Raw genomic sequence first — 26,742 nt, 5'->3', positions numbered from 1 at the left:
AATGCATGACTCTAATCTGTAGATATTAAATAGCATATTCATTGCAGTAGGCATCATGTACGTTCACAGAAAGGGAAAAAATACAGGAACAAAGCTAAAGAGTGAAAGGAGAAGTTAAAGCTGAGAAAATTAGGAGGCTGAACATGAACAAGTTAAAACTTGGTTAAAGCCATCATTGCAGAAGAGAGTGATTTTGAGACTGAATTTAAAAGGGACAGAAGAACCATGAAAAACCAGGAAGTAGCAAAAGATGGCATGGCATAACAGAGAGAGCATCTCCTTGGTGATGTAGAGAAGACACAAGAACACTGTGATTAAGAGTGTGAATAGAAGTAAAGAGATCAAAGAAACAGTGAAGACAATTTTTAGGGCCAAAGATATTGGACAGAAACTGAATGTATTCTGGAAGGGAGTAGTCAATTACAAATTGACTAGAGGACAGTTTTAAAAGGTAATCATACTGAACAAAATGACATTGAGTGGCTGGAGTAACATACACCACATACTGTGCTGGGAAATTGTACTTTCTAATTCATTTGGCAAACGAAATTCAAGTTGGAAAACTTATGCAAACAGAGTCATTTATTGTTATCATACCTCAATACCTTTCAGAATGGACAAAATGCTGTAGAATCTTTATTTTTTGATCCTATTGTTAAGTTCAAAGACAGAAAGTCCCCTCATCTCACTGATAGTCTGACTTGCATCTCAAGTTGCTGCTCAGTGTATGTGATGCTGCTGACACAGTGTTTGCATGTTTTTTGGTTTTTTTTTAATCATATAAAGAAATCTTTAGAGCTACTTACTTTTCCCTCTTCTTCCTCACCTCCGTCTCTCTTTTGTGGTTTATGCTTTTTTATTTGTTTTTGGGAAAAAATAGTGTAAAATTAATATTATTTTTATTCTTGCAAAAAAAAGAAAATACAGAACTGAAATTGATATGTGTTGTCCACCAAACAAAGCACAAACCACTTCAAACTACAAGACAGAAGACTGCTCAAAATGAAAGTTAGGAAAATGTTTTATATACTTCTAGACTGAAGAAATATCAACCTTAGTATGCAAGAACTAGCAATTCAGAAGCTGATATAAACAATATACTGAACAAAAAATTCATAAGACAATTGTCATTTTGTCCAAATGAAGATAAAAACCAGTTTTAGTAGAATCTGCAAATATTGTCATGTTAAATAGGATGCAAATACCAAAAAGAGAAATCTGAAAAGATTACAGCAGAAATAAAGAAGGTAGGAAAACATAAACCTAAACATCAAACATAAAACTTGCTTATCATACTTTCACCTGCCTATAATTTTTGTAGTTTCAACTTCCTCTAAACATGAATATATTTATATATTAATGGGAGCTATGCTTTAACTTAAACCAGATCTTTATTCTTTTCTCATTCATGCTTAGGAGGTAAACATGGTTTTTTTCAAAATACTTTCCAAATGACTTACAAAAAGTTCTCAGAACTAATTCCATAAGAGATTGCTACTGTTTTCAAGTAATAGCTTTAATTTTTAGGAAGAATTCCATTTTGTACTCTTTTAAAACATACATCTGTTTTCTAAAGTTTGATGCCTCACTACGTCATGCACAGTTTATTTGAACGGCTGTTTCTGCTCTAATGACCTATCAAACAGATAAAATTTCCTTTTAAATTTTTAAGAATTATTTATTATATCAAAATATATCTATTCCTTCTTTGATACACTTTAATTAAGTTCTAACAAAACAAATTCTTTTTGACCAAACACCATGTTGTTCCACGCAATTTTTATATTTTTGAAGTTCTTATTTTTGCTATGTGTTATTCTTTCAGGAGTGGAATTTCTAAATAAATTTTGAACATCTAAAAAATTGTTTGTTACCCTCCACACCAAATGTATTTTTCCTCTAAAAGGTATTATTTATTCCTCCTTTTCTCTTAGCTTACTGATCACCACAGGCTAACATACCTATATTATAACACTGTTTATAATAATTATAAATCTTAGCAAACTATAAAGCAAAATTCCTTTATACTTCTGTACATAGAGACAGATGCCTTTGCTGTAGCAAATAAACATGGAAAATCTATTAATATTTTCCTCTCTATGCTTGGATCTAAACTCTGTACATGCAGACCAAAACTAAAAAATACACACTGCAGTATCCTAGAGGGAGAGTCTTCTACACAGGCATTACAAGACACAGCTTCTATTGCATCAAAATCATTGAGGGAAAGAAAGAAATTAGAACTTTCACGATCAGGGGAGATCAGCAATCCGGCCTTTCCAAAGGTCAGTGCTTCAGATAAACACACAGACCTCCCTGCCATACAAATATGAACTAACAAAAAATCCACAGCACTTCCTACAGACCCTGAAAACAGACAACTCTAATGGTATTCTTAAATACAACAGGGAAAAAAACAAAGAAACAACAAAAAAAAAGGTCATCCACTATCTCACAGAGCAATGATTTGGGCAAAAGGACATGGACATCCCGAAGCAGAAATTCTCATTGGCTCTACATGTGAGTGGGGAATTAATTGTTCCTTCACTTCTCAAAACCAATAGAACCATTTGTAACACACCAAAAATATTTTAGATTTTATCAAGAGTATTATATGCAACTAGGGGCACAAAGGTTTTCTCCACAGAAACCTTAACACTTCCTACTGAAGCTATTTCCTCAAAGTTACAACTACACTTGGGCACAGGCATTTTAAGGGCACAGTGCATACCCTGCACACATTTTTTGAAGTTATCTTAATTAAAAATCCCTCATCAGTTTTATTTTAGCTGAATAAAATTCAACCATGTGATGGTGTAAGACAGGGCAGGAAACAGTCAAATTATATAACAGTGTTGTAATTAAGACTCAAGGAGTTTTAATTGGAAAATGCAATTCTTAATGTTTTCATCATTTTTATGTATGTTTAACCAACACTACAGGTAATCCTGTGAAAGCCAGTATATGTTAAAGTGAATATATCCTGTCACACTGCACAGAAAGTCAGAGAAAGACAGGATGAAACTGCTGGGGCCAAGGAAGCTTCTCTCACTGATGAGAGCCAGCAAAGCCATTGAGAACGAGAAGGCTCTAAAATAAACTTTCTCTCCTATTCCTGAGCACACGAATAAAATATGCTGCTGCTGCTACATCAATATTTCAGGATTTCTTTGGATTAGGTGTTTGGGTTTTTTGCTCATGTTGGTAATAACTCTCAACGGGATGCACAAAAATATGATTAGATTAGCATATAACCAGACAACCTCATCTTTGATGTCTTTTTAATTTTACTAATGTCAAATCTACATAAATTAATGAGTAAAAAATCCTCAATAAACTGTGTTTTAAAATAAAGTAATACTATCTAAAATTATGAAGCAAGACTTCATGACACTATTGAGAAGTTCACATGCTATATAGAGATAAGCAAAATTTTAACAATGCTGTTTATAATGATGCTATAATTTAATCTCTAGAAAAATACTTTAAATTGCATTTATGTGGTAAACTGTCTTGACAAGTTTTTCAAAAGACATGAGTTCTATATCAATTTTTTTTTTTTACATTTCATAAGTTTTAATAGGTGTAATGAACAAGTGCAAAGAGTGAATTGCTGCCTTTCTCAATCTCAGACTAAATTCACTTTTTTGTGTGTGCATAAAGTGAAAGGCCTTTCTTAGGGGTTTGAAATGGGAAAGCATAATGACTTCAAATTGTAAAAATCCTCAATTACTTTAATTTCAGTCCTCCACCAGTCTGTTCGCCAGCAAAGATTTTCATTAACATTGTGTCCCAACTTTTATCTAGCCCTTGCTTTGCATCAAATCCACTGCTGATACAACTCTGCACTGTTGCCTAAACTCTACAGGCCAGAAGGGGGATTCAAATTTACTAATTTACTATTTTACATATTATGGATATTAAAAATATAAAATGTTAACAGTAAAGGAATATGTGAACTTATTTTGTGCATCTACATCCAGCTTTAACATCTGTATCCATCTTTAACACACAATACACATACTTTATGTTCAAGAGACTCAGGGACAGAAAATTACTTAAGAGAACATTTTTAAATGTTACACATCCTATATATCTTATTGTAGGCCTTGAACATTAAGCTATTTAGCAACCAGAGAAAAGAGGTTTCTTTCCGAAATAACAGGCAAAAATACTTGAAACTGCAAAATTCATTGAAATTAAGTGAAACCTCTCATTCATATTAACAAGGTTTTAAGTTTGGCAAGACCAGATTTTCAGTACAGGTAAGAAATTTTAAACCAGACTTTTCAAAAAAAGAAGTAGTTCAAATTTGAAATTAAGGAACTCTTGTTAAGTGTGCTTTTCAGAAAAAAAAAAAAAAAATACAGATGGAACTTAAAATAGCACTGAAACTACTTAAAAGCACCAAAAAAAAAAACCTGTAAGAAAAAAAAACCCCAGTCAAGATAAAAGTGAGTTACTGAAAGTATGTACAGTTGTCTGTTCAAAAATACATTCACCAATAATGTAGTCAGGAAATTACTAGTTTAACATTTCCATGTTGCTAATAGGAAAAATAGAAATCTGTCACTCTAAAAGTAATGTAAATCACCTTTACTTATTAGAAAACCATTTTGTTCTTAAATATTTCCAACCAGTTATAGATACACTCATGATTATGACATTATCAATTTATTCAGTTACTGAATTCAATCTGAATATACAGCAGGTATATTTTATCTAGGAATTTTAAGTTCATGAAAAACGTTACGTTTTCTTATCAGTCAGTAAGGAATACACCAGCAGATCAAATGGGAAATTCCACATTACATTTCCAGTGCCCCTTGTTAAGCAAGCTTTACAGCTATTTTAAGGAAAAAATTATAGTTGATAAAGTCGTGCATAAAAAATAAAGGTTTCTCTCTTACATTTTTTAAAGTAAATAAAAAGCAAAAGTTAAAAATGGATGAAAAATTCAGGAAGGAATCGTTTTTTATTACAAAATAAAGAATTGTTATTACCCATTAGAGGTGGAAAAACCTCCACCTTCACTAGTGAATGTTAAAAGGAACTTGTACAGGGATTAGATAACTGTGAAAAGATGTTTGGAGCAGAGGCTGAAAGCCTGAAATTGCAGTTCTGAGCTCCTGGGCTGATTCCTGCTACTTGCCAGCTACACCAGCTGGGACTGGTTGTTAAGTTTTGCTAACAAATAGTCTAGCCATGGTTTAGCATGCTCTAAATCCTTCCATTACTGAAGAGGCAGAAGACAGAAGCACTCCTGGTGAGGCTCATCATGAGTTGTGCTTCTGCCTCGAGACTGTTTAGACTGGGAACCACGGTCTCATGGTTATGCAAAGATCACCTGCTGATGAAAAGAAGCATCCTGAAAAGAATTTGTGTCAGGGGAGAGAATGGGATCTGGAAATAAGGTAAAAAAGATGCTGACTAGAAGAAAGATCCTGGAAGTAAAAAAAGACCCCGTTGATCAGAGGATTATAGAATATCTCAGATCAGGATGGATTGATTCCATCTCCCTGGTCCTCACAGGACTACACAAATTAAATCATATGACTAAGAACAACATCCAGACTCTGCTTGAACTCTTACAGGTTTGGGGCTATGACCACTTCACTGGGGAGCTGGTACCACTCATTGATCATCCTCTCAGTGAAGAGCCCTTTCCTCATGTCCACTCTGAATTTCCACTGATGCAGCTTCGTAGCATTTCCTCCTGTGCTGCTGCTGGTCAACAGAGATGTGTGGAGACAAGTAGAAGGTGATGCCTAAGAATTTTGGGCAGTGATATCCAACATTTGTAATGCAAAGCAGTGGCAGAGCTCAGCCTGAAGGCTAGAATGGCAGAACCTTTCTGCCCTGGCGGGGAAGTTGAGACCTCATGATCTCAGCTCAGCAGGAAACCAAATGAATGAGTGTGTGAAATGAAGTAGACTAAAACCTCTGACGTATTGGAAACTAGGCCCACTAGAAGTTATCACTTATTCATGAGAGTACTAACATTTTTGACAACTAAAACTCTTGGAAAAGAATACACAGAAAATATTCAAACAAAAAAAACCAAAACCCCCACACACAAAAAAAAAAAGAGTTTGAACTGTTGCTGGTGTCTACACACAAAGCAGTGACGGGAAACTACTGTCATCTTGACAGACCTCAAAGCTCAGACAAGGAGCCATCTAATTTTAGACTATTATTGAAAATACAAAGATATATAAACACACTTGAAAATGTTTGCTTCATCATTTTTCAAACTGTTCCTTGAAGACATGGCATCCAGGAGATGGAGATCTAAGAAAACCAGAAGACTTCCACATAGCTTGATTTTTCCATCTCTGCATTTCCTTGTTCTGACCTCTGGTGGCAAATTTTGCTGTTTTATTAGGCTTAGCCTAAGTCCCAAGGATTTTATTTAGCTCTACAGAAACAGCTCCTAGCTTTCTGAAAGTTTCTATTTAAATGAGAATAGCTAGGCTAACACCTGGGACTATCATTATACACGTTACCCAAATTATATCCATCATGATCTAATGATTAAATATGCAGAAAATTCAGTATTTCTGAGGTTTCCTGAATTCTACTTCAAATTATGCCATAAATCCCCCCAATGCTGACACAATGGGATATATTCTGTGGTATCTTACATTGGAAATATTACCAAAAAGTTTGTAAAATTTTCTATTTGGCTTTACTTAACTGTCTTCTGATGCCTCTCCAAAAGAGGACTTTACTGTAAGGTAAACAGGACAGAATTTAGATCAGAGTTTCCAAATAAAAGAAAGATCTGGTTTAGTAAAAAAGGAGAGCAATATAACAATCCTGTGATGCTGTACCACTAAATTCTGTGGCATATACGAACCCTGAAGAGTCTCAGAAAGGACATCTCACAGCAGTTTTAAAGAAGTTAAATTGTTGGCAGAAGACCGAAAGTGTGGCAAATTAAAGATTTAGAAAACCACCATTCTCAAGGGCAAGACTGACAGAAGGGTTCTGTGCTGTAGGAATAAATTCAACTCAATTTTATAAGGAGCTTTTAGTGACTTTTCAAGTTAATTATCGCTATGAACTGACTGACAATGTCCCATACAGAAACTTGGTAAAATACACATTATAAAACCCAGGAAACACAAGCAAACTGCATTACAATATTCTGTAAAACACAAGTTGGAATGTTAGGAATTTCTCACAAACAAATAATGACAAGGATGAAGGCTGAGGTGAAGCCCCTAATTCCTACCACCCAAATCAAATCATTATGTGCCAAGGAATACTGTCCTCATTTACCACTGCTTCATCTGAAATTATTTCAATTCAAATATACTAAAGCTTGTTAGTTTAAATGTTAAAGAGTAATTCTGCACACAAACTGTATTTCATACAATGTGGAATGAAGAACACATAACTCCTACCAAAAGAACAAAAATCGACAATCATAGAGATCAATAGGCTTGATTTTGAATAGATAATCTAAGGCAGACAAACTCACAGACTCACTTTTCTAACAGGACCTGCCAGATGCTTATTTACAGAAGTTCCAGTCTCAAAATACTCACAGATTTTGTTCATCCTGATTTTTTTCAATACTTATATTTTCAGCATTCCTTTTCAAAAGGAATAGGGGTCACCCGCAGTTTTTGCAGATGACACTGAGTTGGGTTGGCTGCTGGAGAGTGGAAAGCCGTGCAGAAGGATCTGGACAGGCTGATTGATGGGCTAATTGCATGAGGTTTGGCAAAGCAAAGTGCCACATTCTGGTCCTGTGTCACAACAACCCCAGCAAAGTCTTGAGGCTGGAGGAAGAATGGCTGGAAATGTGCCCAGAGGAAAAGGAGCTGGGTTTGCTGGTCAACAGCAGCTGAACATGAGCCAGGTGTGCCCAGGGGCCAGGAAGGCCAAAGGCACCTGGGCTGGATCAGCAATGGTGTGGCAGCAGCAGCAGGGCAGGGATTGTCCCCCTGGACTCGGCACTGCTGAGGCCACACCTCAAATGCTGTGTCCAGTTTTGGGCCTCTCACTACAAGAAAGGCTCTGAGGGTCTGGAGCGAGTCCAGAGAAGGGCAGTGGAGCTGGGGAAGGGTCTGGAGCACAGGTCTGGTGAGGAGCAGCTGAGGGAGCTGGGGGTGTTCAACCTGGAGAAAAGGAGGCTTGGGAGAAGCCTTGGGGACCTTACTGCTTTCTACAACTATTTGAAGAGAGTTTGTAGTGAGGTGGAGGTTGGCCTCTTCTCTCACACAGCAAGTGATAAAAGAGGAGGAAATGGCTTCACGTTGTGCCAGGGGAGGTTCAGATTGGACATTGGGAAAATTTTTGTCCCCGTAAGGGTTATCAAGCATCTGAATAGTCTGAATAAGGAAGTGGTAGAGTCTCCACCCCAAAGGAATTTAAAAGACCTGTAGATGTGGGGCTCAGAGACATGTTTTTTGTGGTTTTTTCAGTGTTAGGGTAAGTTGGACTCGTATTTACGTCTTTTCCAAAATAAATGGTTCTATGATTCCATATCATAAAAAGTTTATTTTTCAGGTACCTCAGTGTTTCAAAACTGCTTTTTTTATCCTGAACCCATTTAAGGCTGTATATTTTATGTTCTGTGGAGATACTTCTGTGGAAGTAAAAATGAAAGTAGTGAGATAGGAGTTTTGCCTGGGATCAATACTAGGAACTGCTCTGATGAACCAAACTGGAAAGTAAACACAGCATTGGTCAAGTGTTCAATGAGATAAATCAATAACACAAACCCCAGTGCTTTCAAAAATATAAACAGAAGACAATGAATAGTTTTAAATGAGGATTTTGAAATGTCTCAAAAAATTAACTTGAGGATCCTTTTATTTGTAGATTAAGCTGGATATTTGCAAGTGAAGCCTTTTTACAGAGAATGCATACAAGACAAAATACAGACATGCCAATTCAGGCAAGCCTTCTGTAATTGCCAAGTGGTAATTGCATCCAAAAACTGTCAACATGAATATTTTCTGTTGAGCCTTTTTTAGTGTTCATTCGGGAAATTCAAGGATTCAGGTTTGAGAAGTGGATTCCTGTCCCAAGATCTTCATGAGTTTATGAACACTATGTAAACAAGGTAAAGGAAGAAAACTGTTCTTGAATTTTAGCAGAAAAACTGCTATTCATGATACTTCTGGCACTTGAAAATGCTTCACTGGTTCTGCCAGAAGTAGAGAAGCACTGACCGAACAGGTTTGCAGAGCAATGATTATCTTTGAATTTGAGAAATGTCACAGTTAAAAAAAAGCAAAACTTGTCTGGCCACTACTTGCACAACAGAAATATTAGATCTTGCAAGTACCCTCCTGAGTGACAGAATAAGAATTCAGAAAGTAAGGGTGAATTTGAAGGCACACAAGCTGTGAAGGTACTAGGAAGAGTGAAGATAAGAAAAGTGAAATGAAGTGGAATGTGACATAAAAGAATAGACAAGGGTAGAAGATAGAAGAGAAAGAACTTTGACAAATGATGATGTGAAAGGAAATGTTATTCCTTCCTGACAATATGCAGCTCAGAGAATCACAGTTCATATATCTTAAAATTCCTGACAACTGACATATGAAGCAAATGTATGACATGCATCAAAAACCATACTGGTCAAATTTCCAGGATCATAAGCAAAATCTTTGGAAAGAGGTCTTATTTAATTATGCTTATTTTGGGGAAATTATAATATTCAAGTCCTATAAGCTGAAAGTTTGTAGAGATTGAGAAAGAAGGAATGATTCCATGATTTCAACAGAAGACCGAAATACTTTGTGAAAATTATTTCTCCATGACAGCATCAAAAATATAATGGAAATTGGCAGGCCACAGTCAACTAAATCTCTTAAACTTTTCCTGATAACTAGATGGAAATGACAGTCAGTTTCTTAAACTTTACAAAATCCAAGACAAAAAAGTTGAATTCCTCTTGATTTCTTTATTGAAGTCCACTATAGAAGTAGATTTTACTGAAAATCTTAAGGCAGTTACATTATTTATAATGGTATCCAACAATCATAATAAAGCTGACAGAAAATTGAAAGGCTACTAAGAAATGAAAAGGAAGTAATATTTATTTGATTTAGTTAAAATGGATGGAATTATTAAGTTATACCAGCCCCATGTGTCTGGAGAAAAAAATTATCAAACACTACTTAACTATAATTATTAACTTGCTTTAATTGGTAGACAACAGCTCTTTTAGAAATACATAGCTGAAGGCAAAAAATAATCACTGACTAATAATTCCATATATTGATTTGGGATATTAATTGCTATGATTTTAATTCAAGTTTATATTGATTATAATGAGAATTTGCCTGTTGGTTTTCCCAAAGGATTCTTAAGTGAATGCTTTAAATTTATTTATATCTGTTGTGGCTGCAGCACAACTTGGCTCACATTCTGGTTAGGTCTTCAGCTTCTGCAAACTGGCAGAATTATAATATTGTCGTATTAATTATTGCATAAAAGTGTAGTAGATGAAGCTTCCAAATTCAGGAAGAAGAGATCTGAAAACTGAAATGCAAGATGAGTACTAAATAACCAAGTTATGTCTTAGAAAATTTCAGCCACCATGCTTTGTAGAAATTACTTCATTTATTTCAGTTTATACATGACTTTTGATGGTGGAGATGCTGACAAAACCTGCAACTGGTCACCATAAAAGCACCTCAAGAAAAAATCTGTCCTATACAATAACTTTTCATCACTCTAAAATATCTGTATAGTGTCTAAGTAGAACAAAACAATTATGATAGTTTTAAACATCTTATTTCAAAGCTCTGTGACTCATCACTTCAACACATTTGATGTTAGAAAAATGTAGCAGGGCTCATGCTTGTGTGCAAAGGGTTTCTGTCCTGAAGCATTTAAAGGAAGTCATTATTCAATAAAATACCTGTCACTTGAACAATAGATTTGAATACACAGTGTTGAATAGAAGTATAATTTTGCAATAGATTTTTAGATGTTAGACAGAATTAAGTACCCAGAGGCAAACTCAAACTGCAGCACCACATACACACAGATCTTTTCTCCCTGAAGTAATGAAAGGAAAGCACATAGAAGCAAACAGTATGACCTTTGGGTCTTATACTTGTCAAAAGTTATAAAAATTCAACTACTGAAATTCTCATTATAAGGATTACTTGAAACAAGTTTTATTAAACCACTCCAGCTATTTAAAAGTAAAAAATAAAAGAGAATAAATAAGTAAAAATCAAATATAACCCCTTACCCTCAGCAAGTAAGTACCAGCAAGATGCCATTTGTGATAAAAATGATCAGCTGTTGTAATCCAATATTCCAGGGTTAAATATGTTTGTTTCACCTTTCTTTCCAACTACAGTAAACTTCTGAGAAATGCCATCACTTACTGTTTTCTTTAATAGGAAGGGTTAGAAAAAGAAAGAGAGTGCCAATGGCTCTTTTTTTTTTTTTTTCTATAACTAAACCTAAGGCTGTACTATAATAGATGCCAAATATAGCTTATGTTAGATTTGTTCTTACAAATCTTTTTTAAGTCAATGTATGTACTAGTTTCAAAAATGACTCAACAAAGAAAGAAGTTTATGAGTCTAAACCAGCAGTACTTGAATGTTAATCATCCCCTACAATCAGCACAACAGCTATTGCCAGCCATGCAGAGATAGGCAGGAAAAAGTAAATACTCGACAGAAAAAAGTCCTGGAAAAAGCAGGTCATTAAGATCAAGTAGAAGCAAAATGCACAAGCTCTTTCACTCCAAGCACGAGCTTAACAAAACAACTCTCTCAAAAAACTACAATATTGACAGACCTGTGGAGGAACCTGCCTCCTTTTTTGGTCGGGGGATGTGACATACACTGCTTGCGCATACGTGCAACTTTTGAACCGCGGTTTAGGAGAAGGCGAAGGTCCCTGGGGTACACTGACTGTGATCTACAAATAAATTACAATGTACATATGGGTAGGAGCATGGATTGCAGAAGTAAATATTGATTTTAAGATCAACTGAAGAAAAAGAAGCAGGAAGGTCACTTTTCAAGGACAGCGTTGGTATTCAGCAGGCAAAATGGGATGGCATTAAGGAAACCTCTCATTTAATCTGACACCCTTACTAAAAGCAACAAACTGTCAGGACTCAACACCAGCAGAATAACAATGAAAAGGGAAGCTCCTTTATAATTTACAAGCAGAGGCACAAAAAGCAAGTGATCTTTTGTCACATCTTGAATAAACAGAGCCAATACTTATCTGCTCAGTAACTCTAAAAGAGAGTGAGCATCCCATAGCCAACATACAGATTCAATTCAGACAAGTAAACTAAGCCTAAAATGCATTAAAAACTCAGCAGATGCTGTCTGATGGTTTCAGTAAAAAGCAAAACTGACATTACAATCATAAATTAATTCCAAATATTACATGACTTTTTTGAGAGGACAACTATAAACTGAGAAAAGATTATTTTAAAATGCAAGTCACTGTAAATAAAATGCTACCATAATTAAAAATGTATCGTGACTATGGAGAAATGTAATCAGCTACTCTCTAAAATGGTAATGTTTCTATCTGCTTTTAAATGTAAGCCCCCCAAATTTGTTTTTCCTTGAGGCATCCTGCCACCATCAAAATGCACAATGCTGTAGAACTGAAGTGCAAAGCACTTACTTGCTGAATAGTAATTTTTAACAGTCTGGTGTTAGATGAGAGCCAATATGAAAGTACATGCAGAGAAGTACGTTTGACTTGACTGGGGTGAAGAGACTTTGCCCATTACACCCATGGGGCTTTTGCCTTCCACTGGCCATTTGACATCAAACTCATGGGGTAGTCAGGGGAACAACCACTTTAGAGCAGAAAGATGAAAGCAGAAAAGTGAAACTCACTTCTTGTGAAAAATGCTGTTCATGTACTTCTATGTGCTCTTCTCTAGTGACCCTTGAGTGCCGTGGCAGCATCTCCACCTCCCTGATGGCTTCCATGGTGACTTGCTGGGGCAGGACTTGAAACAGCGAAGTCACATACATTAAGATGGACTTTTTATCTGGACAGGCAGTTGCAACATCTGGAAGGCAAATTAACATGTGTAATTTCAGTTTCCATATTTGACATGAGAAATAACCAATTAGTTTCATGGAAAGTTGACAGACTAATGAGCAATCTACTGTCCACATGAATACTCTAGAGACTAATTAGAACCTTACCATCAGTTCCAAAATTGCAGAACAAACTTGCATATCAATGAGAAGGAGCCAGAGTTTATACAGGTAATGTTATTTCATTCAGCATCATGAGATTTCCATCTATATTTCTTGTGTCAAAATGCAATTTGACACTGTGATCCCCATTAAGCACGGCTAGACATAGGAAAAAGTGTATTTACTTGTGCTGCATAAATACTGACATTATAAAAAAACTGAGGACAACCTCATTTTCCAAGTCATGCCTTTTACGTTCTCCCCACATCATTTAGCCACTGAAAGCAACAATGATGTAGAGGGGAAAAAATTACCAGCTTTTCTTGTGAGTGGGTTCATAAAACCCAACTATTGAAGTCAAACTATAAAAACAATAATAAGCTTTTATATTCTACTTAGTCTTGCATTCTTCATGAATTCTGTGGAACATCTAAGGAACATGGGATTCACATGCATTGAAACACATAGTAGAAAAAAAAAATAAATAAAAAGCCCTGTAAAACCTCTATGGTCTTTAGCAGTCTGTACAAGAAACTTTGCATGAACACAAAAATTATTTCAACTTTTGCACATAGCCATGTTATACACCAGCTGGAAAAGCATTTCCTGACTCAATAATTCAAGTCAATAATGATCTGAAAAATGTAAGGCATGTGGCAGCTCTTTGAAATAGTTACTTTGTTATTTGCCATTGACACTTACTTCCTACACTCAGTCTAGTGAATCAAGATGTAAAAGGACAGTTGTACAAGAAATTTATCATTAATTACATAAATGTTTCAACATCAGTGCTGGCAGAAAGCCAAGAACTGCGAGTTTTTACCGTCTTAGATCAATCCTGTCTTTGCTAAAATTTGAGTTCACAGAAAAAATAAAATAAATCAATGATTCTACAACATGGCATCTCATTCTCTCTGCCTAGAATGTGGAATGGACATGAAAGAAGGCACCTTGCATTAAAAGTTGTACACATATTTGGAAATTAAGAAAAGACATTCTATCAATAATTTTGGTTTGGCTTTCTGACCCATCCCATCCAGTACTTTGCTTGGTACTTTATGAGAGACAGCCGAAGATTTAGTTCTACTTAGCATTGGCTGGAAAAAATGGCACATTCCCTTTAACATTCCCACTTCCATAATATAGGATTTTTACTATAAGCATCTTCTTGTCTTCTCTTGACTATTCTACCACCATTTTGTTATACTTAGTGTCCACTAGCAATTGATGTTTACATGAATATCCATGCCTTCCTACAGGAAAGAATACACACTGAACAATCAATACCAAGTGTGATTTTTCTACTGTTTGTTCATTATTTTCCTTTTCAAAATGTCCTGTTAACCAAGTGGGAAAATACCTTATCATTTATCTACAAAAATATCTCACACAATAGATAAAATGAGTACCTAGAAAATAATGTACATGCTAAAAACTGTTTACCCATCCTACCTGACAAATAAAAAGCACATATGCAGCTGTCAAAATCCACTGGCAAATAGGAAAGGATTTCATTATTTAATCACAACAAACAGCTCAACAACCACAGTTGGAAAGCCTGGAATATCAATCTCTCAATAGTCTTTTTTACGGGCTCCTGAATTATCAGTGCAGGAATGACTTCTGCTATATTTTACCTTCATATTTTCTTCTTTTGAGCCCTAGTCTAATGTACTATCTTTACCACCTGCTGAGTCTGATGGCTATTTGAAATCCTAGCCAGTAAATAAACTGAAATTCAAGCATTTTCTTGCAAGGAAGTTCACTATTTCTTTGTAAATACATTTATTTTCATTTGTGGGAAAAAAAAATACCTGTCAAACCAATCTACACCTCTTAAAAATTAATCTCAAATTCTTGGAAAATACAGAAGATTTTTAATAAAATTAAGACAAGATATGTATACTATACCATTTTTCCAATACTAGTTTTGAGAAAATTTTCCAGGTTTTTTTTTTTTTTTTTTCCCAGACCAATATATGTTTTCAAATTCAACTCGGAGGCAATTATTTAATAAAATTTTCATCAGTTTTCTTGGCAAAAACTATCCAGAGTAGGATTGAAAAGAATAAAAAAATATGGAAAAAATAGACTACAAGTCAAAAGAGAGTTTAACATGGGAAACATTATAAGGTTAGCAGAAATTATATTAATATTATCAGTAAAGAATCTGAATAACTTTGGAAAGCTCTGGAAACCATCCCAGTTCTTTAATAAATACAGTTACACGAAAGTAGTGGAAAAGTTTCCAAGATGACTGTTCCAGTTATTGAGAGGAAACTTTTCAGTAAAAACTTTATGCTGACAGATTAATATTTTTCAAAAGAAAACAGTGACTTAAACTTGTCAGATGAACCATATTGTTCAGACAACTCTTCTTGATACCTTTTGAGATCCATGGGATCACTTAAGCATCATTTTTCATCAAAGAAACAAAATTACCTTGCAAGAGCCTAACTTTATGTGCTCCCCCTGAAGACATATTCACCCCTAGCCATTTAGAAAGATTAGTCTGTTCAAGGAAGTCCCCAGTCAAATTCATAAAATACAGAGAAATAAAAAAACCCACTTATTTTGATATATGTGCCAAAATGCCTGCCTGAGTCTAAGGAGACACTACAAGAGCTCAATTTTGACCATGAATTTTAATGTAAAGTAAGATTTTGTTCCTCTAGAAAAGCAGTTACTTGGTAACAAGTACCAAAAGAGCAGAAAGGATCTGATTTCACCCCAGAATGTTTAAATCATGAAATATAAGCCAAATCCACTGCTGTTTAAGTGTAGCTGCCTTTAAAGGGTTTTTACAGGTTTATTTTGGGAATCAATTTGCCTGATAGAAGTTCACTGCAGCTTGATTCTTATTAGCAAATATTATTTTTTTTTAATGATGAACAAAACTACAAGATTGACTGTTAAGGATGACCACAATAAAACTGAAATGTTCTCAAACTAATTACTTTCTATGTCAAACTCTTCAAAAAAGTGATCCAGCAACCAATTTTTATAAGCCTTGTGGTTCACAAGTGTTTTAGTTCTTGCATCCATATGTTTAGTCAATGATCAAATTCCTGATAACATTAAGGGATAAGTGGAAATGATTATGATATAAAACACGTAAGTAAGTTCCATACCAAAAAATACAGGTCTAGCTGTATTCCTACACAGTGTTACAATAAGTACTGAAAGCCACATACAGAGCACAAGTTATACGTGTTTATGGAAATGCTTCCTAAAATTTTCAAATACACAGCTACCAATACAACTCTTCCTTTTTAATAATATTTTGCTTTCTCCAAGCTCTGACCAACTAACTGTTCTGACCCCATTTATGTCAAATAGCTTTACTATTTGTGTTTATCTTTGTATCAAACTAGTAGCAAAATAACTTTGAAAGAGGAGAGCTTAAGTGCCTGCTGCACTGTCAGAAAGATTATATTTCTGTACATAAATTGCTGATCTGCTTTCTTTAGATTGTGAGATAAATTCCGAAAAATACTTTACACAGTGCTGAGAAACATGCTGAGAAACTTGAGCCCTAAAAATACAAGAAATCCTTTCCTCAAGAGAAGTAGCTAGGATTTTCACAGAAGCATAAAGTAGAAAACAGAAAACTAATTTCTAAATCTTATACATCATCTAATACTGTTTGCTTCTATTACATTAGTAATAGAAAATCCCAGTATTTTAATATTACTGGCTGCTAACCCAAATGAGATTTTAAAAACTGCGCTAAATAAAAAACATTGTCCTCCCTTCCACAAAAAATTTGAGATTCTCAAAGCTGATTTGAATGTTCAGAGATTATGTGGGGTTTTTTTCCCCGATAAATAAAGGCTGTTGTTATTTCTTTTATCAGAGTGCGGTTTGGGGTTTGTGAAAAGCATTTTCATGATACAAATACAACATTAATACTTATTACAGGTTCTACTGTTATTTCCAAATGCATCTGTATAGAAAGCAGGAGCTCTGAAAATCCTGAGATAAGACATAAATCTAACAGATACATAAATGATTAATTTCTACAATGGAAACTCATTACAGGAGATACTTCCACATTCATATGGCCACTCCTAGTGTGGCACCAGCCTCAGCCACAGGATCTAAGACAAGGGCACAGAAGAGCATTTATAAAAGTGCAGCCACAACTCAGATGTAACTTTTATTTATTTTACCCTTTAGCCTCAAGGATAAGGGTGAACTTTTCAAAGTATGTTCAAAACTCTGTGGTAATCTTCCTGACAAGGCTACCAAACACATTTTGAAAGAGCTTTCATGAAACCCAAGGTATATATTTTGATCTCATTTTTATGAGATTTAAACCTAAATTTGCAACTGAAAGTACATTAGACTGCACTAGTAAAAACAAAACAGCTTACTCTTAAAAAGCATGAAAAAGTAAGATTTCATTCACAAATGCATGCATCAGAAATCTCAGAATAAAATATATCTTTTAAATGTTGCCCCCATAACTAAGGGGGAAAAAAAATAGAAAAAAGAAAAGGGTGGAAATTTTAAACTTGGTAATTTTTACTGCAAATTTAACAAGAGCACTTACAGACATTAAGCTATGAGAGAATCATGAGTCCCATCTGAGGTTTGCTCTTACTGGTGACTTAATTCGCTGACTGTAAAAACATGAGTCTATATATAATTCATTCTTATTCAAACACCAAGAAATAAGCAAGATTTTCAGGCAAAGATTATAAGGTGTTTTGCTTAAATGTAAACATACTTCTCCCTCAGTCTCCACTTGGTCTCAAAATGACGTTTTCCTACAATCCATGTTTATACTAATGGTATGATAATAGCTGGAACAATAGCAGTAATGGCTTACTCGACTGACACTCATTGCTGCCACTAAGACCTTGAAGCAAAAAACTCTACAGTCTCTAAAAGGTCAGGCAGTAACTGCAGTGTCTACTCACAATTACTGACCTTTTTTACTTCTTTTTTAAATTTGCAATTATTTTCTGCCCTGTTTTTTTACTCCATCAGTAGATTGTGTGTTAAAGTCAAAATGAAAACAATCTTTGAAGGCAACCTCAAGGAATAGACCTGGACTTGAAGATAGACAAAAATAAATATATGAAATACTGCAGAACTGTGAATATTGAAATGTGGAAATTAAAACTGATGATTTCAAAACTTTATTTTAAAAACAAAGTTAAAGCGAAGGTCGAAATTTTCCAAAGGCTATTCAATAGCCTATATGAATAAGCACAGTGATCACAGTCTATTATTTTGTTGAATAAAATTCACATTTTACAAAATTAACTCCTAGAAAAAGGCAAAAATTACATACAGACAATTAAGTGAGAGCAGAAGCCTGGAAGACAGTCCACTTACACAGATAGTGGCACTGGCTTTTTCTTCTTTTCTGTAGATATGAATAGCCATAAACCTAAACCACTATGAAAATGTTGTTAGTTTTTAAACAGAGCTTTCCTTAAGAAAATGAATGTTTTAAACCTGATGGTTAACACCTACAGATGTCAAAATGCTGACCTTTGTAGGCTGCATTAAATAAGGTCACAACAGCAATATCCTCAGAAAATTAGAAAATTATCCACAGAAAATATCCTCAGAAGATTAACACATTTGTGTTTACCTTTTAGAATTACAGAGACAGGTCAGGATTTGTGGAATTAAACTGCTGCAGAATTCAAGTGTATCTGGTATTAATATATTTGGTGGCAGAACATACCTTTAATCTGTGTGAATGTCTGTTCTGATTTGCAGGGAAGTGTGAAGGAGCCTTGGATTAATATGCCAGCACTATCCTGGTTAAGTGAACTTGATGCTATCTCTGGATTTTAAACCTGCAAAATCAGACTTAATACCTTTGCTGAACAGTAAAGCTGTTGCTTATTCTTTTTCAGGTTCCTTACAATATTTAACATTGCTTTAGTAATACCACAACCTTTGCACCTTAACCTATATCTCAAGTAAGCATCTTCTTAGCAGAAAAGGTAGAGATAGAAAGACGTGAAGTCAAAATAGCAAAGAAATAAAGTACTAGATTTAAAAATGGGGGTATGATACATTTTTAACAGATCATGTTTTATACTAATATTTTTGTCATTGGGTAGGAGTGAGCATGGCTGCCATCAATTTGCTGAAATAATAGTCAGTAGTTATACTCACAAAACTGATATACACTACTGAAAGCTGCAGTTTGGTTTTTCAAAACCTGGAAATGCAGTGAGGGGTGAGGTGGGGCAGGAAGAGCCAGAGGAAAGAAAACTAAAATATAACCTGTCACCTAGTTCCTACTGAAGAGTCCTGAAAATGAAGACAAACCAAAGGAGTTACGGTGTCTGAATCAGGAATAGTGTTCAAGAAAGGTAATATTAGCAGTCACTGAAACTGTAATTTTTCTAAGAGTATTTGAGATATTTTCAAACAGGTTAATATTTAAGAGAGCAAATGGGACAGTATTTCAAAATACTGTACATTTTTCACTTAGCTTTTATAAATATTTAGTCTGGAGAAACAGCACAGGTAGACATTAAAAAAAAAATAGAAAAAAAAGAAAATTAGAGAGTGAAATCCAGTAACTAAAGATTTTCTAACTTCATATGGAGATAAACTCATTACTTTAATTTCATTGTAAAACCTTTCATAAAGGTAAAACGATATATGGTAAATGGGAAATGGCAGTTGAAATCTAAACAGCCAGCTCTGAACAGACAATAGAAAAAGAAATCACCCATGCATACTGGATGGGTGATTCCAGACTTAGAGGGTAATAGTTCTTCAGGTGCAATCAAAACACAGCATTCTTTTGAAATATTACTGAGAAGAACAGGGATTCTGCTGCTAGAGTGTCTGTATCTTCCTTTTATTCCCATCTGAAATGTGCTATTTCTGCCATGGAGGAAAGCTAAAATCACCTGAGGTTAATTCCATCCCAAACCAACAAAACAGAACACTGAATGATACTGTAGCTTGTACTTTTCCCATCTAGGACCTTATGGACAACTGGTTTTATGTGAAACTTAGGAAAAGTGAAATGGAAAAAAGAGTGAAATCTAAAGAAGAAAGTGTCCAAGATGGACTCATTTGGCTGTAAATTGAAACTAAGCTGTACTTGGCTTTGTTTTGATTTATTAAAAATTGTAGTAGAAGTTTTAAGGAACAAAGTTCTGTGGTGTAAAATTCCTAAATTTTAGGTCAAGATCAGGTGTCATAAAAAGGTTCTTTCACATTCTTCTCAGTTCAGAATTATTAATTGTCTTCATGGTCTTCACTCACAGAAACAAATGGATAACAAAACTTCAGTACTTAGATAGTTAATTCCAGGAATGCTTTATGATGCAGTATAGGTGCAACTTAGAACCACAACATTTTCAGAGATAGCTTTATTAAATAACTCAAAATAAAAATTATTTTTTAATACTTTAAATGCATTAATCTCTAGTCCACTGTAATACACATAGAACCTAAATAAGAATTGCAGTAGTTTGTGAATGTGTGCTATGGCAGAGACTTGTTTAGTCCATACGGACTCAAGGATGAAAGATTAAGAAATGGTAATTTGATATTTTCAAGAGTTTCTAGAACTGATACAAATTTTGGGATATTCTGAATGTAACCACCCTTCAGAATACATGGGATTCCTAGTCTAAACAAAGCACAGCTCATTTTAATGCTCTAGTAGTACATGTCCAGCTATTCAGCAAATGCAGGCAAAACATTCAAGATCAGAACCAAAGCCTGTCACATTCACCAAAAATTGCAAATTATGCTTGCCAAACTTTAGAGAATATCTGCAAGTATGTAAAATATGTATAATGCTAGGTACAACAGCACCTCCTGAAAATACTTCATACATCTCACCACTCAAGGAACAGAGAGATCACAGCCTTGAAATGCAAGACCTGTTATTTTTTTTCATCCAAATATCAATTTTGAAAGATAAACCAAATTCATCTCCAAGAAACATAATATTGATTTCATTCCAGAAAGCATTAACAAGATTTGATTTGGAATTCTGTTTTCTGATCTGACATGTCCAAGAATGAAAAACCACAAGTGAAACAGAAAAAAGTTGTTAGTCTTAGGCAGACAGTGCTGAGAAGAACAAAACCTTATTGAGAGCCTACTCAAAGAAAGGCTTAGAGCAGCTACATGAGTGCTCCTTATAAATATATCACAGGGTGAAAGCAATCAGAGCAAAACCATCAAGCTCAAGGACAAGGTAAGCACAAGAACAAAAGACAACACAACAAACCTGAAGAAATGTAGCCTAAAAATGCAGAAAAATTTACCGCCTTCAGAAAGTGAGCTTCTGAGTAAGGCAAAGGAATAGAAGCAAATCATCCAACTGACTACAACAGAGTTTGAGGAATTCAATAAATCCTTTATAATGAGATGCTTACCTGAAATTGCAGGTAACAGGACATCAATGAAAAATCAGGTCCTAAATGTCCTGTTCCTCCCCTCCTTTCTACATTATAGTTAATGCTAACTATTTTTTAGTTATACTATTTTAATATAGACTCTAGTTTCATGCTTTTCTATGAACTCCACTCCCTTGCCTTTTTTTTTTTTTAATAGTTCTGTTATGAGAAAATATATCCATGCAATAACCTGGCCAAAATAATGATAAAAATAATGTGTCATGGCTGACTATTATTAGAAACTCTGATAAAGCATTAGAATAGAATTGCAAAAGAGCTTTTGCATATATAGCATACATATACATATTTAACAACTAATAGTACATCAACAGAGCATGGGAAAGAAAGCTGGAGATTAATCAGTGCAGTCAATATAATGTAAATAGGAGTTAGGAATGCATTAGAACAACAACCAGTTTTATTACATATTTATCATGTATTATGCTAATGAAGAAAATGCAAACAGCCCTAAAAATGTGTTTAGATAGGATGATGAAGCAACACAAAAAATAACCAGGTTAAATCTAAATATCAGTTGGTGAATATTTTATCATGCAGAAGAATTTGTAAATACAGAGCAGGGGCTAAGCATAAATAAAAAAAAGAACATGTAAAAGTTTAAGAAAATATATAATCCTGGAAAAAGATGGTAGAACTGCTAATTCCACCATTAACATATTATTCCTTGATATTTAACTTATAAGTACTAATGATTTTATTTTTTTTTTAATTATCTCCTTTTAAAATGCAATAAACGATATAATCTTCAAATTCACCAACTGGATAGACATTTATCCATTAATTAGCATTATTGATTGCTAAAGAGGTTATGTTATGTCAGGCCTTAGTCTGTGTTTTTCGAAAAAAATATATTTTTAAGGTCAAAAAATCTGAATACCAACTTCTATTAGCATTTGGAGATGGAGGGGGGAGGGAAAAAGAAAAACAAAAAGGATCATTATAAGATGCATTTGAAAAGTTCCACATGTTTGGTTTTAGAATTGCCTTTTCCAGGCTGAGTAGTTAAACAAACCAGAGATGCTACAGGTACAGAGCTCAGACAGAGGCATGATGAGAATGAGAAACATTCATGACTACAGTTATGGGAGCAGAGCCTAGGATTGTAAATGAGAACAGTGGAGGCCAAGACTTTCTTAAATTCTTTCTTAAAATACCCAGTGCTACAGAGACTGACTTTAGCCCAAACATAGTGGATTTAAGTGTTATTAGCTAAGAAAATGTACATAATCTAAAAATCATGCAGAGGAGGTCATCTTTGAAGATAACTCACTGTTCTGAAGACATGAGACTAGGCTTTGAAACAGGATCTAAAATACCTAATAAACACCTAAATGCATGAAATACATGTCCAAACCCACTGGGAATTTTTCATCTCACATTTAAACAGAGTACAGTCTTGTAGTTAAACTACAAACAGAGTATACCACAAAGGTTCCCAGTGTCTCCCCTCACTGACTTGTTTCCCTAGATTAACATGAAAAGCCAGCAAAAACCAAAACCATAGAACTAAAAAAAATCTTCCAAAACTAAAGGAAAAACTAAGCACCTCCCCAAACTTTAAACTAACAATATACAATACTCTTTAAATCACAAAAATTCTAGTAAATATCCCAAAATAGTCATAAAATGGACCTTATTCTGCTTAGCAACTTTTTGCTTTGGGTCCTTATTTAACAGGGTAACTCCTGAAAAATCTTTGTGCCTAGCTGCGCAGCCATTTTCACCAAGCAGGTTGTGCAAGCCAGCCCAGCACGTTAATAATTTAGCCCATCTTACCATAAAGATAGTGATTTCATCAAAAATGAGCCTGCAGGGTTTACATAGGACGAGTGACACCGTTCACAGAGAAGTGGCATGTTTCACTAACTTTCAGCATTAACAGATTAGTAATAAATATATATTCTGGGCCCGCACAAAAAACTTTTAATAAAATATGGAAAGTTCTAATAGCTTAGAAATAGCACATTTCCAAATCCACAGTAATAGATTTGATGCAGGCTGAAGCACTCAGTTTGCCAGGGACAGATACTGCAGCAGTGGGAACCAAGTTCTTTCCCCACACTATTTTCCCACTGAGCTCCAGCTGAGCAGAGACCTCAGCATGAGCAGAAGGCATCCTAGGATCTTCTCAGTTCTGGAGTACAAAGATAAGGAGTGAACTGTATCTTAAACCTTTGAATAATGGTATAAAATCTTTATGCCATCTAGCCAGCAAAGCTGTACAGCAGATGCACTTACAACAGCAAAACCACACTCTTCTAAAAATCTGAGTCAAGTGACACTGCTCATGTAAAGGAAATTAAATTTAAAGCACTGCAGCCATGGCATTGCAACCAAAATGTAGTGAGCAATTCCAAGTGTCCAGAACTTAAGCCTCACATACATAATTATTTTAAATTCAAGAAGATATAACTCTTAGCAAGCATAGATACTCCTTGTGTAATTTGTAATGACTTTCATCTAAATTTTGGGTCTACAAGGATACTATTTAACAATGCAATTTGGAAAAAAGGTACTAAATATACAAGTAACACAAAAATGAAATACCCTACACCAGGATAGAGGAGGACAAACCAAAGTAAAATCTTACAAAAGCATATTTTCTATAGGGTCTCTGTGCTCCTGGCATGGAATAAATAGCAAAAATTAATAGTGCATTATTATTGAAATGTGTTCAAAGACATTACAGGTCAGGCTCCTTTTGTCATGTTTGTGTTCTATGATTTAATTTTAAGATACACCCAAATGTTACAGCTTTCTGAGCTTCCTGCTAGAGAAAACATAGAAGAGGCAGGTAAGTATCTCTGGGTAATCTCGTAAAACAAAGTCTTTATACATGTATTTTTATTGCCTTGCTTTTATAAAATGTTAATATGCCACAGACAGTGATATTTCCTCATAAAAATATCCCAGCCTTAGCAAGTTACCAAACAAAGAGTTATTGATTTAAGACAGAGCTTGATGTTTGAAGTATTAATTGTTTCTGTTCTTAGTGTTGCACTGGTCATTGCAATAGATATTAGAGAAGAAAGTCAGGAATGGACTATTAGAAAGTTATTAGTTTAATGAGAATTAGAAATCCATAAAAACTTGTAAATTTTCTGTTTCTTGTATGTGGCTAGAGTAGGCAAACCATAAAGTATTCCTAAGACTGGGAAAACAGCAGATAACTTTGGGATATACAGTGAGGTGTCTCACCTCTAGGTCACTCCTTTTTTAAAAAACAAGCATTAAGAATGGAAAATCACTATCATCTGAACATCTCATGCCCGTCAGGTAACCAATATGCAATATGTCAATAGAATAAATTAAATTCCTAGTCAAGTAAATAAAAAAGATATGTTCTTAAGTTCCAGTTCATCACTCATAGAGGGAATCTCAGCAGGGGAACATGCATATAAATAAACCGTGATTCACAACAATGTCAAAACCTCCCCAAGTTACATACAGAAATTATGTTGCCTACACTACCCAAAGATGAGATGGCAATCTTGGCTTTAAGAACAGTTCCCAAAGTTAAGTTTATTAGCACACACAATTCTAATAAATTTTAATTGTTGAAAATACAGTGATGCTACACTGACTGATCTAATTCCCCTCCCAGGGTTTTCTCCAGCCCCTGTCTTGCATAGGACACAACCCCTTCTCCCCACCTTCTGGGTCTGTGTTTCCTTCAGCACCCCAGGCATGCAAGCAGTCCCAGTTGCTGGAATCTCAGTGAGATAATAGCTCTGCAACTGTGCATGGACCTCCACATCCACCTTTCTCATTTTATGTGCATTTGGGTACTGGTGTTCACATAAGGAAGATGACAGATACCTCATCACAGAGGTGTTTTTTAAAAGCTTCACTGCCCCATGTTCTTGCCCTTTTCTTCAACTTATTGCACCCCTTCCCTGCCACAATTAGGTTATAGCCCTCATCACAAGGTTAGATGCTTGTTGCCAAAGATGTTCTTTATCCACTATGACAGTCCTGTTGAGCAGGCATTGTTCCCCAAATAGGTCCCCACAATGAAAAAAGCCAAAATTCCCTGCTGTGACACCATATATACAGTCAAATGTTGATCTGAAAATTTTCCCATTCCTCCTTGAGCTTTTCCTGTTTACCAGCAGGAGAGAGGAGAGCACCCTTTAGGCACCATGCCCTTCATCCTCACCAGAACTCTGCAGTCACTCCTTAGATAGCCAGGCACTAGCCATGGATTAGTGCCCAAATGAATGAACAAGGGGGAGTAGCCAAAGGGTCAGACACAGACACATGTTTGAAAACTCGCTGCTGCCTCTTGGGTCCAAATGGCTGACAAGGAAAAAACCTCTCAAGACATGGTCAGGTTTGCAGAGGAATGCCTCCATCTCCTGCGAGAGATACTCCAGGAAATATCACTGTCCTTTTCTTCACCCTGGCTGAGGTGTACCTGCCTCCGATGCCACCTGTGACAGAGATTTTATCTTCCTCACCTCTTCCACAGGCTCTTCTTCAGGGCATAACTTTTCCAGAGAACCTGGGAGCTGGTGTGGGTTACCTTGTGTCAACCTCTGCTTCAGGCCTGTGCTTCTGTCAGTTCCAAAAGAGCAGCCACAGGTTGATTGCTATCAGCTTCCCCCAAACATCTTACCTAGAACTGCTGATCAGGGAGCATCAAGCACCAGCTCAGCTGCGTAGAAAGGATTGATATAACCAGGGGGACAAGAGCACAATAAACAGAGGCAGTCAAAAGAATCACAGCAGTACCCAAATGACTTCAGAAGATTTTAAGAGTAATAAAAAAATAATTAGGGAATGGTAATTTCCCTCTTACATGAGCAATCAGAGTTTATACTGATGAACACTATGAAACATTTTCTGAACAGATAATGTGTACCTGAGAGTACACTGATAATGCTCCTTACAAACATTAAAATTCATTCATACCTTGGATGGCATCTGGTTTAATTCTGAATAATGTTTTGAGAAAATGAAGCATTACATAAAATCAAAGTAGCCTCCAAGAAACAGTTTAATCCATAGGTCTGTAACAGAAAAACTTAGCCATCCAGTTTTCTAGTAAGGTTTCAGAGATACCCATACCTATACACATGACAGGTATATGCTTCCTTAAACTCAAACAATAGATCCAGTCAAAAATGGGCTCATCAGTAAGTTACTAA

At 35.2% G+C, this 26,742-nt stretch overlaps 1 protein-coding gene across 3 annotated transcripts in view; it reads right to left on the bottom strand.

Annotated features, from left to right (window-relative positions):
• DMD (dystrophin) overlaps window positions 1-26,742 on the bottom strand; it is a 1,141,085-nt gene that overhangs the window by 712,861 nt on the left and 401,482 nt on the right. For all 3 annotated transcript variants that reach the window (XM_058829412.1, XM_058829411.1, XM_058829410.1), the window contains exons 8-9: window positions 12,858-13,036; window positions 11,788-11,910 (exon numbers count right to left, since the gene is read on the bottom strand). In XM_058829412.1, coding sequence (XP_058685395.1) covers window positions 11,788-11,910; window positions 12,858-13,036 — 302 coding nt within the window. The remainder of the gene's footprint in view (window positions 1-11,787; window positions 11,911-12,857; window positions 13,037-26,742) is intronic.

This window comes from Poecile atricapillus, chromosome 1 (assembly GCF_030490865.1).
Source record: "Poecile atricapillus isolate bPoeAtr1 chromosome 1, bPoeAtr1.hap1, whole genome shotgun sequence".
NCBI classification, from domain to species: Eukaryota; Metazoa; Chordata; class Aves; order Passeriformes; family Paridae; genus Poecile; species Poecile atricapillus.
This window is presented reverse-complemented; position numbering and strand designations above follow the sequence as displayed.